The 17,382-nt window shown below is 40.1% G+C and overlaps 2 protein-coding genes across 2 annotated transcripts; both read left to right on the forward strand.

Annotated features, from left to right (window-relative positions):
- The first annotated feature begins 6,586 nt into the window (after window positions 1-6,586).
- nkx2.7 (NK2 transcription factor related 7) lies at window positions 6,587-8,094 on the forward strand. Its single transcript, XM_005457464.4, has 2 exons — window positions 6,587-7,029; window positions 7,547-8,094. The coding sequence occupies exons 1-2, from the start codon at window positions 6,786-6,788 to the stop codon at window positions 8,092-8,094; spliced, it is 792 nt and encodes a 263-aa protein (XP_005457521.2). The 5' UTR covers window positions 6,587-6,785.
- Window positions 8,095-13,779: 5,685 nt separating this feature from the next.
- On the forward strand, window positions 13,780-14,985 carry nkx3-1 (NK3 homeobox 1). The gene is made up of 2 exons (XM_003452676.5): window positions 13,780-14,064; window positions 14,310-14,985. Exons 1-2 carry the CDS (start codon window positions 13,836-13,838, stop codon window positions 14,705-14,707), a joined length of 627 nt encoding a protein of 208 aa, XP_003452724.2. The 5' UTR covers window positions 13,780-13,835; the 3' UTR covers window positions 14,708-14,985.
- Window positions 14,986-17,382: the final 2,397 nt, after the last annotated feature.

The following is a 17,382-nucleotide window of genomic DNA, read 5'->3' on the forward strand; positions in this document are numbered from 1 at the left end:
CTTTCTCTATCAGGACACAAAGTCTGAGCTGACTCCAGGTTTGCTGTAGTTAATTCAAGGGATTGACTGTTTTTCTACCTATAATGGATTTAAAATGATAATAAAAACAGAGTCTGTATCACTATCAGCCTACTGGGAATGTGACGGTGAATTTAAGTCAGTCTTAACAGTATCTTCAGGTGAAGATAAACAAACTGTGAGCAAAAATTGCACAAAAAATGCTGGATGTAGCAAATACGAAACAAATTAAAAACAAATGCACCTTCCTTAGACGATTCAATAAACACTCCAGTTTCGGGAAATGTGAAATTTTCTGACAGCTATTTCATGGTTCAAGGTTTACGGGGATAATGTAGAGAGGATGTTAATTCGTGAAGCATTTGGATTCACATTTATCTGATTAAATCTATCAGAAGAGACAAAAGCTGATTCAAATGTTGGAAAGTGAATAACTTATTATTAATAACAGCAAAAGTAACTGAAACCTGAGTTTTCGGAGTTTTCAAAAATAATATTTTATGTGAAATTCTTTAAGAGTGCATGGATATTGTTGTAATAACTGACAAGATCCTCCACACTAATTCTCAAACTTTTTAATTACTCATTAATGACTCATTAGCAGGTTTGTTGGAATGCTATTACTTCATCTAATGTAAAATGTGTGGTTTTCATGTTATTTAATAAGTAAGTAAAATGCATCTATATAGACATGTGAATGAGCTACAGTGGCTCAGTTAACTGAAGAAGAAATTCTCTTTCGCCTGACTGTGAGCCCAGTTTTCAGTCTATGGCTGTTATCGCCTACGACCAAGTTGCGGAAAAATGTGTCTCCTTTCAAATGACGCATTCCTTAAAGCATTCAGGTGTACATCGTTTCATCTGTAGGCATTTGACTGACAGGAATGCAATAACTGCCTCATGGAGTATAATTCGATCAAGGATTTTCCTTTAAAATCCTTCTTTTGAATATATTTCTAACAAAACTAAACTAAAAATACTTTGGATTTTATAAGTCATTGTATAAGAGGAGCCACAAGTGCATTCAGAGACACATTGGCTTGTTCCAGTAAAACACGAAGAATGCCATCACTGCTTAACTGACACAGGTGCAAGCAACTGACAACTGCCAAGCTGATGCGGGTGAGGAAAGTGTATCTCATGATCTCTGTCATGAATGAGGGGCGAGTGGAGCAGGAGATTGACAGATGGATTTGAGCCATGTCTACAGTGATGGTGACTCTGATGTGATGTAGAGAGAGATGAGTGTGACAGTGAAGCTCTTGATTTACTGGTCGATCTACATTCTCAGACTCACCTATGGCCATGGATGGGTGGACATACATACATATATATATATATATATATATATATATATATATATATATATATATATATATATATATATATACAAAGACAAAGGAGCTGCTAGTTGACTTCAGAAGGAGGAAGTCTGAACTGCAGCCCATCAGCATGTGTGGAAAGGGTGTCCAGTTTCAAGTTCCTGGGTGTGCACATGGACACAGACCTCCAATGGAGCTCAAATGCCTCGGCTGTTTTAAAGAAGACCCAACAGCATCTCTATTTTCTGAGAATCCCCAGAAAAATGGACCTGAAGTGGGAGCTGCTGATCGTCTTCTATCGTTGCTCCATTTAATGTGTGCTGACATACTGCATCGGTGTATGGTTCTCCAGCTGCACCATGGCACATAAAAAGGCACTTCAGAGGGTCATTAACATGGCCCAAAATATTATTGGACATTCTTTCCCCTCCATGAAGGACCTGTACAGCACTCGCTGTCTTAAAAGAGCACACGGCATCCTACAAGACTGCACACACCCAGGACACCGGGTGTTTAAGCTGCTGCCGTCTGGCAGGAGATTCAGGCTGCTGAGGTTGTGGACAGACTCAAGGACAGCTTTTACAACAGTGCTAAGAGCTGACCTGATTGGCTACCTCCCTGGACTTTTTTTTGGGGGGGGGGGCAATAATAACAGCAACAACAATAATAATAACAATTATAATAATGATAACAATGTGCAATAAATATACACTCATTCTTTTATTTATTAAGTCACTCGTTTGCGCATACGATCGTGGCTCAAGAGTTGGGAGTTCGCCTTGTAATCGGAAGGTTACCGGTTCGAGCCCTGGCTCGGACAGTCTCGGTCGTTGTGTCCTTGGGCAAGACACTTCACCCATTGCCTACTGGTGGTGGTCAGAGGGCCCGGTGGTGCCAGTGTCCGGCAGCCTCGCCTCTGTCAGTGCGCCCCAGGGTGGCTGTGGCTACAACGTAGCTTGCCATCACCAGTGTGTGAATGTGTGTGTGAATGGGTGAATGACTGGATATGTAAAGCGCTTTGGGGGCCTTAGGGACCAGAAAAGCGCTATATAAATACAGGCCATTTACCATTTACAGGCCATACCTTTCTTGCACTTAAAAAAATCCACATTAAGTTACTGTGTTGTGTTTAGTTGTGTTTAGTTATGAGTAGTGCAAACGTGGGACAGTTTCCACACACACCAAAACAGTTACAACAGTTACTGTCTATAAAGCCAAACATACTTCTTCTAGTTTTTAAAGACTTAGAAGTTCAGACAGATGGTTGAAATGGATCAGTGTCCCTGACTGTGTGTGATACTGAGAATGGACTATGGGAAACACAGACACTTACACTGCTGAATTATTAATCAAATTCCTGATGAGCTCATTCTGTGGTTTAAAGTCGAATCATCACAGCTTCAAGGATTTAATCTGTCATTCAGCTGCTCCTGTCTGCCTCTCTCTCCGCCCCCCCCCCCCCCCTCTCTCTCTCACACACGCGCGCGCGCCTGACGGTGACTAACAGGAGGCAACAGGTGCCTGAGATTTTCAAAATAAGATTGCTCAGTTTCATACAGGAAATCTTTCTATTGACCACAGTCTCTTTTTTTTTCCAAAATAAAAGCCCTGGAATAATTATAGGAATTGAACAGAATTATTTAAACTCTTTCTTTTTCTCTGTATTAGTTCCCAATTACTTAATGGATATTAAATATACCATATTTTCAAAATTAAAGCATATAGTATTTACTTATTGTCAGTGCTTTATTGTGTCAGCTGCTAGGTCTGCTGTGGGGTGTTTTTGTTTGTTTGTTTTCCAAACATTCAACCTTTAATAACAAGCAACATTCAGGTCCAGGCTCAAAAAGTTGATTCTGTGCATCTGGCGGTAACTTCTTCAGGAAAAGAGACAGTAAAAACACACAAGAGACAATGGCTGTAGCAACAGTTCCACCACAATTTCTACAGAAATTACTTAACAATTAATAAACCACCCAAGGTAAACTTTGGTGGAATAAATATCCTGAGTGGCATCAGTAAACTCCTGTTTATTTCCCCCTATAGATCAAGTTCAGTTTGAGTACTACTGCTCAAGAAGACGACTGCACGTCCGAACACTCAACACATAGCCTAGAAAAGTTAAGTTTGCTCAAATTTTATCTTTCATCGAAATTCATCTAAATTCTGTTAATCCCAAAAATAGATACTGGATATGATCGGCAATTATAATAAAGTTTCCAAAGCTGACTACTACAAGTATATTATCCCAATCCCCTGTTTGTGAAAGTACAGCACAAGTATCCACATCTACAGCTGCGAATGATCAGAACCACGCATTATCTTCAGTAATGTTGCTCTGGTTGTTGGAGTTTTCAAGCACAGAGAAACTGTGGTTGGTGGCAGTCAGGCTGTGTGTAGTCATTTCAAGCAACTAGTGCACCCTGGTGCCTCTGATAGCATTTTTCACTGTCAGCAATTTTCTGAGTGAACCTCAGTGTAAGAAAATGATCTTATATCTTGTAACTACTCTATGAGTTTACATAGACTCTGCCTGAAAGTCTCCTTCATTCCTGAATGGAAACATCAATGTCATGTAAGATTTGAGGAGTAGCTTTAGTTGCATATTAGGCTATACTAAGGCTGGTTTCAGTTTCACTCAGTGTAAGGAGACCCTGTGTCTTCTTTCAGCTGCTATCAGCCTCCTATTTTGCTGTATGATGAATTAGGGGTATTTGTGGTAAACTGTACTGAGCTACCTTCTTATGTTACAGTTAGAGGACATATGGTGGAAGCAATGAGAAAGGCTTTGATTTTAAACACGAGCAGTCACAGAAACCCAGGGAGAGCATTGCTTCAAGCCTCTGGAGAAAACTGCAGCAGTAATTTACTCATCAAACTGGACACCATGAAATACCCAAGGTGTTAAACAATTGAAAGTTGACAGTGAGATTTTGCCCCTTTCTGCTTTTGAAGTTCAGGTTTCTTGGTTTGTCAGCTTGTTTGTGAGAATATCACCTGAAGCTGAGCACGTTTTAAATGTTCTTCTAACCTTTTCTGAAGAAACAAAAACAACATATTTCTTACTGAAAGAACAAATCCAACAGGTATGACATAAAACAATCATTTACAGTCACAAGGCAAGTAGCAAATCCTCGTGGCATGATGATCAGTGACACATCTTGTGTGTAAAACAAGATATATTGCTTATTTTGTTTTGTCTTTTTTACTGCACCCCCATTTCATCTTTGAATGCCCCACTGTACACATGCTGGACAATGATGGAGTAAAAATCTATGAATATCAATTTTTGCACTGCAGATAGTCACTAAAGTCTGTGACTTCCACACAGGACAGAATAATTCACGTTCATTATTCAAACATCTGACATAAATGAGCCCCTTTATGATTAATAAAATAACGTAATGATTCATTGTGGCTTAAGCTACGATTTTATTGCGTTACATAAAACTATTTGAATTGTTATTACCATTAGCAGATTTTTTTTACTGGATCTGGAAGGTTTTATACCAGACATGCCTAATAAATAAGTCAGAATGAGTTAACTTCTAATCTGTTAGCCCAAAACTCAAACATGTTGGCATATTGACTTTTAGAAAGTATACATTCATTTCTGTTGTGCAAATCTGGATCAGAAGAAACTGCACTGGAGCGCACGTGAGGTGTTCATTTAGTTGAAGAAACCCCCCCCCTTTCCCCCCCAGCGCCCCACTGTGGTTCACTGACACACGACTTTCCTCTGGACTGTGGGTGTTTTGCTGCCGTTTTATTAATTGTGTTACTTTGCGTTTTGCTATATTTTCCTGGTTTCTCTTACGCATAAAAAACATCGAACTAACAAAAAAGTCTATCAGGTTCTGAACAAATGTTAGTACCACATAAGTAGTCTAAGTAACTAATCTAATAACTTTTAGCACTTGTTGAAGAGAAAATATTTTAAGGGTGGTTTAAAAACTGGTGGACACACTTTAAAATGAATTAGCTTAGTCTTAACTTGCAAAGACAGTCCTCTATACATCCAGGTAAAGGTCTCACTGAGGTTAAAAATATCTTTGTCAGGATCCTGACCAGGAAGGCAGAGTTATCTTTGTTTTAACTCGCGGTACGCAGCACACTGAAGACCATCGAGTTCCCGGTTTTTGTTCTTTACCATTGAATGTGTTCGTCTGTTAGAACCCCACTTGTTCTATAATATTAAAGGGCCCTTTAAATACTCTCAAAAGCACCCATCCCCGTAAGTGCCCTCTGTATATCTCGCGCAGTGGACAGGCCGTGTCTGTCCGTGTTCCTGTGTCTGTGGAAGCGCGTCTCGACCTTCAGTCAAGCATTGCAGGCTGGCGCCGCTGCCTCTCCACTTCCACAACATCAGGTGTAATGTTACTGTTTGTTGTGGCCTGAGAACACTAATAACATGGCTCGAAAACAATGTTGACGGTAAAGCTGCTCAACATCACCCCACATCACTCAACCCCCGAGGACCTGCACACTGATTAAGGGGCTCAGCTCACAAAGAGCGAGGACTGGCGAGACTCTGAATAAGTGCCTCCCATTTTAAAACAGAGTAATTAGGCTGTGATGGTTTCCCTTGATTGGCTACTATAGTTTTCCTTGTTATAAATGTATTCGTAAAAAAAACAAAACAGAAAAACAAATCTCAAAAGTATGTCTCATCAATGATGCCGAAGTCATTCTGAGGTTTTTTTGGCAAAGAAGAAAGAAAGAAAGAAAGAAAGAAAGAAAGAAAGAAAGAAAGAAAGAAAGAAAGAAGTTTTAAAATCCTTTATTTACGCAGGTAAAAAAAAGTCTCCTTGATAATAAAATCTCTTTTATTAAAGAGAACCTAACAATAAAGATATTTTAATTGGCTGATTGTGATATATGCCAGAGAAACAGAGAGATACTTGCAAAACAGCTCATTTCTTTATTTTATATATAAGCCTTTCGTAAATCATGTTTACTGCAGCCTGATTTCCAACTTGAACAAGGATATTAGTCTTAAAAACCTGCATAGAAAGGTCGGCAATCACTTTATTTTGTGCACAATGAAGAAATTAGCTCATACTTTGGCTATAACTCCAGGAGTTTTGCGGTAGGCCGTGTGCTTACTGACACGTGCGCTCACCAAAAGTCTCATTTCTTAATTAAACTCGGGAATTGCGCCCTTTTTCGCAGGGAGAGAAGGGCGGACATGATGAAAGGTGTCTCTGTAAGGTGAGAAGGAAAGCTGGGGCTGCAGAGTAGTGTGCGCAGGCTGTGGGTGTTGGTCATTTGGTCAAACAGGGGCTGATGTTGACTATCTACCTTGCTCATTAGCTTGGACCACTGAATGATTCAAATCTTCTTAGGCCCTCACTCATCAGTCAGTTAACAGATCCCTCTGGCTTCATCAGCAGCAACAGCAGCTCGAGCTCAGCGAGGATCAAATCTAAGCACTAAGTGGAAGGCATGCATCCCAGTACGACGACCTCGACGCCTTTTTCCGTGAAGGATATCTTGAGGATGGAGCAACACCACGACTATGAGCATGATTTTCTAACGGCTGACCAGGTTGTGCCCTTGCATCATCAGCACGTGCACGCTGCGCCCCAGAAGAGCGACTTTTACGAATGCCACTCGGAGCCGCGCGCCTCGGAGATACTTGACAAGCTCGATGCTCACAACCCGGGAGAAGAGGAGATGCACGAGCATGGTGAGATGACACGGTGGACAACAAAGTCAAATTCAATTCACGAGCCGCTGGTTGTGGATTTAGGCAGCTCCACAAAAACACGATACCGGACGCGTTAATGAGACGGCCCGAATGAAACGGTTTCATTTTCCCTTTAGATCTTAGTCTGATAACCTAAACAGACCACATGAATCTCACTGAACCAGTGAGATTCCTGCCTTGCAATGGTTTCCAAAAGTAATCGGCACCTAAATTAATACATTTTAAAAAATTGACAATTTTCTGCGAACTGCAGACTTCAAGATCAAAATGTGAGTTAACCAAAATTTTTTAATGTTGTCAATGTCTGGAGTTTTGGAAATTTTTTTCATTAAAATCTAAAAAATAATCAAATTAATTTTTTACTACAACTTTCCACTTCATTTAAGCTTTATTTTACAAACATGTGGCAGAAGTGTTGCACATTTCAATTACAAATGATTTGGCAAATTTTAGGTAGTAAACAGGTATGTGACTGTGTTTTTGTTTTGTGGTGCAGAGATGACCGGGTTCGACAGTCCATCTGATTGTAACAACCCCCCCCAAAGGCCCAGGGTGCGAAGGAAGCCCCGGGTCCTCTTCTCCCAGTCTCAAGTGTCCCAACTAGAGAGGCGTTTCAGACAGCAGCGCTACCTGTCCGCCCCGGAGAGAGAGCACCTGGCCCACGTGCTCCAGCTCACCTCCACCCAGGTGAAGATCTGGTTCCAGAACCGCAGGTACAAATGTAAACGACAGAGGCAGGACAAATCTCTGGAGCTGGCGGGTTATCTGCCTGCACCCAGGAGGGTCGCGGTTCCCGTGCTGGTGCGGGACGGGAAGCTGTGCGGTGCCGGTTCCCATTCAGCGCCCTTCAATGTAACACTTGGACATTATAACCCCGCGCTTGGATACGGAAACAGCAGCATGTACGGCTGCAGTTATCACGGCGCGTCACCTTCTGCGGCACAGATGTCCAACAGCCAGCTGAATGATTTAACAGGAAACACCGAGACGCACTTCAGCCACGGGCCGTTTCGGGCCTCTCTACAGGGTATAAGAGGCTGGTGATAAAGGGACTAAACGGCTGTATAGCAGGAACCACTGAGACATTTCAGTATCAAATTTGTGTAGTTGGTGTGGGATCGTATGATAATTTTCCGTTGTTCAAAAATTTTCTGATGGATCGATTGTGAAGAATAAACGCTTTAATATTCAGTTATACTTTTCTGTGTCTAGACGCAAATTCTGAATTAGGGCAATCCGGGGTTGGTTGGTATACTTTTTGTTTTCCTGATCATTGAATTACTTTCAATAATGAGTCATGAATCGAATCCTAAGGTGACAGCTCAAAATGGGCTGCCCTTTCATTTCTGAGTTAATTGTAACAAAAACTACTGAAGCATCAACGACACTCAGTGACAACCAGCCCTGTAACACGGTTGGTTATCAGTGGGTTTCAGTAAAAAATGGTGATAAGAATGCATAAATTTTTGTTCTGTTTAGATAAATATATCAATATATCAAAGTTAAGAAATGAACTTTTAAACCGTTTTTCTATTTAAACCGTGAATCGGAACCAGCCACAGTTTTTATTTATTATAGTTAATATTCTTCATTCTTACGATGTTTTAATAATGTAGAATATTAAAGCCACAAAAAACTCAGAATAAATATCATATTGTTTCGAACTCATGTATCAGTGATATCTTTAAAAAACGGGTTTTGCAACAGGTAAACTGAGCGAGTCAGCGCAAACACGATAAAAATGAACTACATTATCATCTATCTGACTCTCCATTTTAAGTCTTGGTCATGCTCGATCGCCCAGGTAAAGAAGGTTTCCGGGATCTCTATTCTAAGGTTGCTAGTTTTAATGTGGCAACCCTTTACTGCAATCAGAATCACACGAGTCACAGTTATGACAAGTGCGTACTGCTGGACCGCCTGAGATGATCTGTGTGAGATCAGTTTTGACAGACAGCACACGGAAGCATCATAGGTGCCAAAAACCTTACACATAGGTGTGTAATATCTTTACTTAAAATTACTTGTATTTGTAAACAGACTTCAGTGAACACGATTTACAAAGGGTCTTTATATACAATTTAAAAATCAGTTGTTCAAGTATCTTTATGACTGTGTCTTATTGCACCTATACATTATAACCAATCCGGTCTTTTTTGGCCACGTAAATATTGTTTACAGAACTATTGTTATATTTGTTGCCATTTCTTCTTCTTATTGGCCAGATTACTCTTAAAAAGACATTTTTAATATTAACGAGACGTTTTTATCTGGATAAATAAAGTGCATATATATAAAAGTCACTTTGCCAAAAACTGATTGCGGTGTCTACCTTGTGACAGGAATGTTGTTTGTGGCTCAAGATGGCTTGATATCATTCATGAATGACACATTTGGGATATATTTCACATATTATATGGCAACAAGTTATTTATAGCAGTTTAATTACGACCAATCACTGTTTGGCAAATACAAAAATTACAAATATTTTAATGTAGTTAGCACGGTAAAAACGGATTCAAATCAAATCCATTACTTTTGGCTTTTCTTTATAAGTGTGCATTTTTAAAACGACTAATGTTGCGTGAGCTTTTCATAAAAATGCAAACTCCACAAATTGACCAGTGCAAAATGAACGCGTAAAATACCCACAGTGCCCTCTAATGCGGCAGCAACAAGCAATGGGACAACCAATCCTCTACCTCTATGTAGTCTATCCTTAAGTATAAAGACATGCAATATGATGACTTCATATAAAGTATGTTTTAAAAATAGGTTTAATGTACTAAACTGCTTTTTAATTATTCGGTTTTTTTTTTTTTTTAAATTTCTCCGTGACTTTTGAGTGGAGCTTTAAAAAATAAAGAAAGAAAAAAACTTATTATATAAATTTGAAAGACTTTGTCACCCAGTTTTCCAGGATGAGCTCAAAAACGACAGCGTACCTTGTTAGGAACCTTTAAGTGTAACTGGTTGTGGCGTTGTCGTCTGCCGGGTTTATCAAAGAGAGCCATCAAACAGCTAATGGATGAAGTGACATCTGACCTGACAGCGCTGCTCTATCAAAACTCAGCTCATTATTGCCCCATTCACAAATCCGCTGATAAGGCCGGAGAGCTTGTCCTGTCCCGGGGCTCTGCTTGGTAAACAAACCCGCAGACAGAGTGGCTCTTTAACTTTTTCAAACTTTCAATCAAGTGGGAAACAGTTCCAGTCTGACGTGTCGTGTATCGACGAGCCACAGGCAGGTGAGCGCCAATCAAACCCCCAAACACAGATTTGTGTAAAATAAAATTCAGTTATTTTTGATCATTAAAGTCGTCTCTTTACACCTCTACAGTAATAAAGTGTGGCATTAATTTAAAATTATAAAATCATAACGTCAAATCCATCAGAGATATATTTCAACGCGACTCGTTCCGCGTCAAAATCACTTTTATTTTATCACGTGATTGGAGGAAAAATGGGTTTGTGTCATTTATTGCGCGTGAACGCAGAGAATAAACACCTCTCAGAGAAGACACACGGGCTGAAGGAGCATCTCTGCATAGATAAGGATGAAGCTGTAGACAGAGAGGAGACCAAGAGAGATCAGATAATGACTCTATGTGTGCGTGTGTGTGTGTGTGTGTGTGTGTGTGTGTGTGTGTGTGTGTGTGTGTGTGTGTGTAGAAGGGCTTTGCAGAAGTTATGTTAATGGTGTATGCCTTTAAAATGTAACTTTAAAAATATATATAGGTCTCATTCTTCTTAATAACACCAGTAAATAAATACATTTTATTATAGATCACGTGTAGCCATAACCTTTGGTGTGAACTATTTTAATTTTAATTTAGAAGCATAAAGAAAAGCCTTAAAATGACGTAACCCTGTGATCTCATGACACCGTAACCGTCTTTCAACTGAAGTAATTGGTTAGATAAAGATTTTTTTTAAATGACATTCAGCAACATCTCACTAATGAATAGTCAAATCTGTGTCTTTTCAGAGAGGAAAACTGTGAGCTCATGCGCAGTACCTGTGCTTTGTTTTGAAAAGGTGGAAAGGGAGTTTTTCTTTTCTCCTCGTCCACATAAAAGGTGCTTGATTACACTGCTTGTGATGAGGGGCAGTTTAAATAGAGAATGACGTGAGTCTGACCATCGCTTGAAGAGACATTATGGTTTCCAAAATCCACAAAGGGTTTAAGTCATGCTGTGGTTAGAAAGAAAGATGCGTCCCTGACTATGTCAGAGACTTCAAATGTCAGTGTGATGATGAAATGATGAACTGTTGTCTATGATTGCGCAGGAGCTCATGCACATTGCAACAACTCGCCTAAACAAAACTAAGAAGCTGTTGAATTTTGTAGCTGAGCTGGTTGTAGACGAAATAACAGTCCATGGTACATAATCCCTCTCCTTTAAAGTAGGTGTCAGACTGGCTTTAAAGCTCCCTCTAGTGGAAAACACTAGAATTGCATATACATAGCGCAAAACTATCTCACATAGGTCAAAGATAAGTTACTTTAATTTTCCCTTCACTGAATTTGGAGAAGAAAAAAATGGTTCATAGTTAGTAAATTCAGAGTAATTGTTTCTTTATCATTTACTTTTTTGTGCAAACTTTAAACTGACCTGTTCCCTCTGATGACATATTGGTTATGTCACACACTTTACAAAGAGGATTCTTGTGCAACAGCCAGTCGTAGGGTACAGTATAAAACAACTCTGATGCTGAGCAGATAAGAAGACAGAATGCTGACAAATCTGCTGCTGCGACAAGTCCTCGCAGTCATCATCTCAGATAATGAAACAGCAAGAAAATAACAGAAGATTGATGGCACAAAAACTTTTGGTGGCTCAAAGAAAACATCGTCACCACTGCACCGGGGAGGACAAATGCCTTTCTAGGCTGAAAGGTCAGCAGCTCTCTTATGTTACCTCTGATGCACATCTAGATAACCATGCCATGACTGTCTAGGACAGAGTGATTATAGAGGGAATGCCATTGTTCGGAGCAATCATGTCGATTGTCACAGAATAAGGGTGGTGGATGACTGCACAGAGTCTTAAAAGAACCACTTCAATCGTAGGACTTCCCCTCCCCACACAGCCCAGGCGCTCGCTGTCCATGCTGACCTTGTTTTTGCTTATGTCATCAGACAAGTATGTGAGGTTTCTTATTCTGTCAAGCATCGTTATAACCACAATCAAATGTTTTTTAGATGGTGAAATAAAAGTGACATATGCCTGAAATAAATGCAATGTATGCATTTCTAGTAGAAAGTCATTTTGCACACAGCTGTAGTGTGGTTTCGCTTGGTTCCACGTTCAGTACAGTATGATCCAAAAATAAACGTAAGGAGTTTTACGAGGAACAAACCAACTATGTCTAGACAAAAGTGGGATTTTCTGTGCTTACAGTTCAACATACTTTAACAGGCAGACGGTCGCATGCAAAGATTTCATGGTGAGACAAATCAAACATTTAATCTTAATACGCTGTTGACAAGACAGCAGGTAATGCAAACGAGGAACCTCAAGAGATTACACACAGATAGCTTTCATAAATGATTATCCACAACACAGGAAAGAAAGTGACAGACATGACTTAGTCTGGTGATAATATTTATCTATATATTAAACATATAAGGCTGTATATTCATATACAGTGTATAATGCATACAGTGATGCAGTTTAAGTGCTGCTGATAATAGTAGCAGCCATCAGTGTGATGTAAGTGTGTATTTGGCAAAGAGAAGCTGGTGGAGTCAGCGCCATCAGGGGCCACGGAGAGGACTGTGTTTGTCATACCAACATTCACGCATTTCCAAATGAAGCATGAAATCCCAGAGCAACTCCGACACCGCCTGTAAACATCTTAGTGGACGGAGAAAGGTCAGGCCGGACTGCAGAGAACAACAAATAAACAGCCGTCAAACAATGAGCGTGTCCATTCAGGAGCCGGCCTAAATGTGTCCAACTCATTAGTGCTTCAGGAGGCATGACCACCCACTCTGACCCCAGCCACTGGCCCCCACCCACCCCCGCTACTGGCACATTTGTCTCGCTGAAGCCAATGGGTTACAATACTGAGCTGATGGAGGGCTCACTGCGAGACTTTTTAGTGTGTCTGGAGCAGGTAGCTCTGTCCCTCCTTGTGGACTCAAACTTCTTCCACAGAAAGACTAAACACACTTTGTGAACATGCAATGCTTGCTTTTCTGATACAGGTTTATTGGCTAAGTTTGGATGTCACTCAGTTATCTCTGGTAGGAATAGATCATAGCTAAAAAAGTACATTGCCAACATGTACCCATTATATTTTTCTTGTACAGAAATGAGTTTCTAATCATTTTGTTTGAGTTTAGATCACATATTAGACACCTTTCTGCACATGTGTATAAGTAGAACCACACCAGACTGTTTTTCCATTTAAACATAAAAGCATGCATAAAGACACCTACAAATATTTAAATTAATCTTTTTACAATCAACCTAAAGTTGTTTTTTTTCTTTTACACGGACATGTTTGAATTTTTAAAATCTTTCTCTATACAGATCACTTCTAAAATAAAAAGGATGAGTACTTCTTTTTGTATGTTTTTATGGACTTGATATATTGCAGCAGAGCTGAGTAGGAACCTTGAATGAAAGTTAGTGAAAGTAGAAGTAAACTTTAGCCGTCCCGCCTCCTTAACCCGTCTGTGCAGTCTGAGCCCGCCCCTGCCATTGTATAAATTCAGACTGTGTAAGTGTGTGAGGACTCACAGTGCTTCAGCCACTTCTCCCACTGCGCCTCTGATGCACCGAGAGTCCTCGGATTTCTGGAATTACCGGCTGGAAATGTCTGACTCGGCCAAACCACTGACTTCCTTCCTCATTGAGGACATCCTCTCCAACAAGGACAGCGCGCGATTTAATGATAAATGCTGCTCGCAGAAGGAGGAAAGATGTTCGCAGTGGAATGAAGAACCAGGAAAGTTTTCACCACATTTCTGTCTTCAGGAAACAGCCTTTGGATTACAGACAGGTGAGCGTCTGCAGGCTTCCAGCAGCAGGGTTGCTGTGCTTAGATAAAGTGACCAAATCTGTTTGATGTGTGTTGTTTACTGTGAATAATGTGCAGAATGATGCAGAGTAACAACAAAAGACTTGCTTTAAAATTTTAATTTGTAATGGCAGCTGCTTATCTCACAATGATCACAAACAAGTTCACAAAGCCTGCTGTAAACCAGTTTACCTGTTTAACGACTGGATCTCATCTGTGCTTCACAGAATCTCTGGACACATCGTGTCCCAGCTCCTCAGAGTCAACTTTGCCCTCTCCCGGAAAGCAGAAGCGCTCCAGAGCTGCGTTTACACACCTCCAAGTGCTCGAACTGGAGAAGAAATTTAATCACCAGAAATACCTGTCGGCCCCAGAGAGAGCTCAGCTGGCCAGAACCTTAAGACTAACCGAGACCCAGGTGAAAATCTGGTTTCAGAACAGGAGGTACAAAACGAAGCGGAAGCAGCAGACATCAGAGTTTTGTAAGGATTTGTACAAAGCAGAAGGACTGGGTCTGAAAGAGGATTCGGTCAGATCATCACTGATCACTTCCTTCTACAAAGCCTACCAATACAGACCCTACCTGTGGGACTACAGTGGCCCCTGGGGCCCAGTGTTATGGTGAAAATAAATGTATAACTATAAAGTTTATCATCTCCGAGCTTCTAAAATCTATGTTCACTGTCACAGTTGATTCTTTGTCAGATTTGGAATACGATGTTTGCTCATGTGTTGACTTTATCCATCTCGTGGAGTGAGTTCGCTCATGAAAATGTGCTATCGTACAAATCTTGCTGTATGGATATGACATGGGTTTGCACAGCCAACTTGTGACATTGTTGATTAATAAATTATTAATAAATTAATGCTTATACATTTAACCTTTGTTAAGAGTGCTTATTTTTTAAAAAAAATGAAAATAATAATAATTTGGTGCTTTGGGGAATTTCTGATCTAATTACAGGGCAATGTTTTGTAGAAATGATCAAATATACATTTACCACAGTTTGTATAAAAGCTGTGTGGATGACTTTCAAACAGTCACTCTGGCATTAAGTGTGAGGTTAAAGTGAAACTTTCTGCTGAGTGCTCTCAAGCTGAAAAAATTTCGAGCATTTGCATGAAGTTAAACTCTGATAAAATTGCAGTTGGTGTCAATGAAGGCGAAAGAATGAGACCTGACTTCTTCAAAGAGCTGATGCCCTGATTGCAAAGAGATAAACTGCTCTTTCTAGAGACAGCACCACATGGAAAACGAGTGGAAACAAAACAGTAAGAGAGTCAGCTAAGCGAATCATTTTTTAACATCACACATTCCAGATGCTTAAACATGCTGACATAAATACAAATACAAAGGCTGGCCAAGAGGCATCTTTGTTTAAATCAGAGATAAACGGAGCTCCGTGAGGCATCGAGTTCAATCAGCAGTTGTCAGCTTTGCTTTCTTGAAAGCGGGGCTTGACGAGGTAAAGCTGTCATGTGGCTCACCTCCTGCATGCCACGGTGATTGTATAGTATACCTGGCAGTTGGTAGATAATAAAGTAAGAGAACATGTTTCTTAAGGTATGTTCTGTGCGATGTATAACAATAAGCTAGGATAACGCACAAAATGTGATGTACACTTCAGATTTGGGCACATTTTGTGACCCCTTTTGGGAAGCTTTGGTGTGATTATAGCCCTGTACACTCATGGATGTAACACATACTACAAATCAACATATTTTTCCAAGCACCTGGATTGTACAAATAAAAATTTCAAGAAGTTTGGCAGCATGATTTTTCAAATCGAGTTATGTCTTGTTAGTTTATGAAGTGAGACTTAGACTCACACCTGCTGCACTGTGGCTATGAAGCATTTCGGTGGAAGAGAGCATTCTGCAGGTGTGCTATCACCTGGACTTCTGATGAGCTCTTTTCTCCCTCTCCCTAGATGAGGTCAAAAGTTTCCTTCCCACTGAGTGATGCTGTGCTCCACTCAAATATTCCCCAAACCCTAAAGAGTTTCTCTGTTCTTGCTGGCAAATTTACAACCACGAAATCCCAATGCTCGATAACCTCAAGTTCACCAAACACCAAGTTTAAACATGCTGTGCAAATACAGAAAACAAAGACAAAATTCTGAAGCAGGTCCAACGTTACAGCGAGACTTACACCACACTATCCCGTGTCAGCTGAGAGCGATTGTGGACTGACCCAAACAGACTTGCACTTGACAATGAATTAGTCCATGGCTGCAAAAAACAACCAAAGACAATGAATTTACAGCATATGAGCTTCTGAGGCTGACCCATGCAGAGATAGATGGTACCTCAGTCCTTTGAATGGTTGAAAAGCAAATGTGACAATCTCCCGTGGGGTCCAGAACCAGACAGCTCGGTGAACAATATCAAAATTATGACGACAAACTAAGTAAAACACTATGAGGGAGTTTTACTTATTAGGGAAATGAACAAATACGAGCTTAATGATGACACTGTACTGACCTTTATTTAAGGAACACTTGGGGTTGTTTTTCATATTGTTAGTAACTGATAAAAAACTGTGGCATGTGGGTGTGGACCTTTTTTCTCTTTCTAAAGTAGGGCCTCAGCTGATAATAGTAACATGTGTTTTTCTAGTCTGTAATATTCCAAACTTCAGAGATTTTTATCATCTTTGCAACTGATTTCACTTCTGCTGCTCTTTATACTGTGTTTCAGTGTTGGGAAAGAACGACCAACTCAAAAGCAATTATAGAATATAATAGCCACTTTATTGTTGAATTAAATTTTAAAGATTTAACTCACCACCGGGGTGATTTTACATCATAGTAAATACATCTAAATCTATATTGACTTCCTTACACTGGTTTGGTTACCCCTGGATCCAGGCTTAAAAGCAGAGGCGATGGAGTCTTTTCAGTGGTGCCCAGTCCCTCAGTTATTTTAAAAACACTTAAAAATCCTGTTTGAGTCTAGTTGAGCATCATATCCTGGCTTTGATTACACAAACACACTCTTTCTTGCACAATTAGATATTTATTGTGTATTTATTGTTGATTTACCGACTGTTATCTATAGTGTATACTTTGTATAACGTGTACAGCGCCTTACAGCCGAGGCTGTTTTTTGTCTTATTTATACAAAAGCTGAGGAACAGCATTGCAAACTAAGAAGCAACTATAGCTTCCTTCAGGATGGCATGCTGGTCTGACTCAGTACGGTGCTGATAAGATGACACAAAGGATTTAGGGCTTTACATATTTAAGAAGGGCATGTTTGTAGTAACATAACTGAAGTGTGAGCACAGGTCTGATGGAG

The sequence above is a fragment of the Oreochromis niloticus genome, linkage group LG12, assembly GCF_001858045.2.
Source record: "Oreochromis niloticus isolate F11D_XX linkage group LG12, O_niloticus_UMD_NMBU, whole genome shotgun sequence".
Classification (NCBI taxonomy): domain Eukaryota; kingdom Metazoa; phylum Chordata; class Actinopteri; order Cichliformes; family Cichlidae; genus Oreochromis; species Oreochromis niloticus.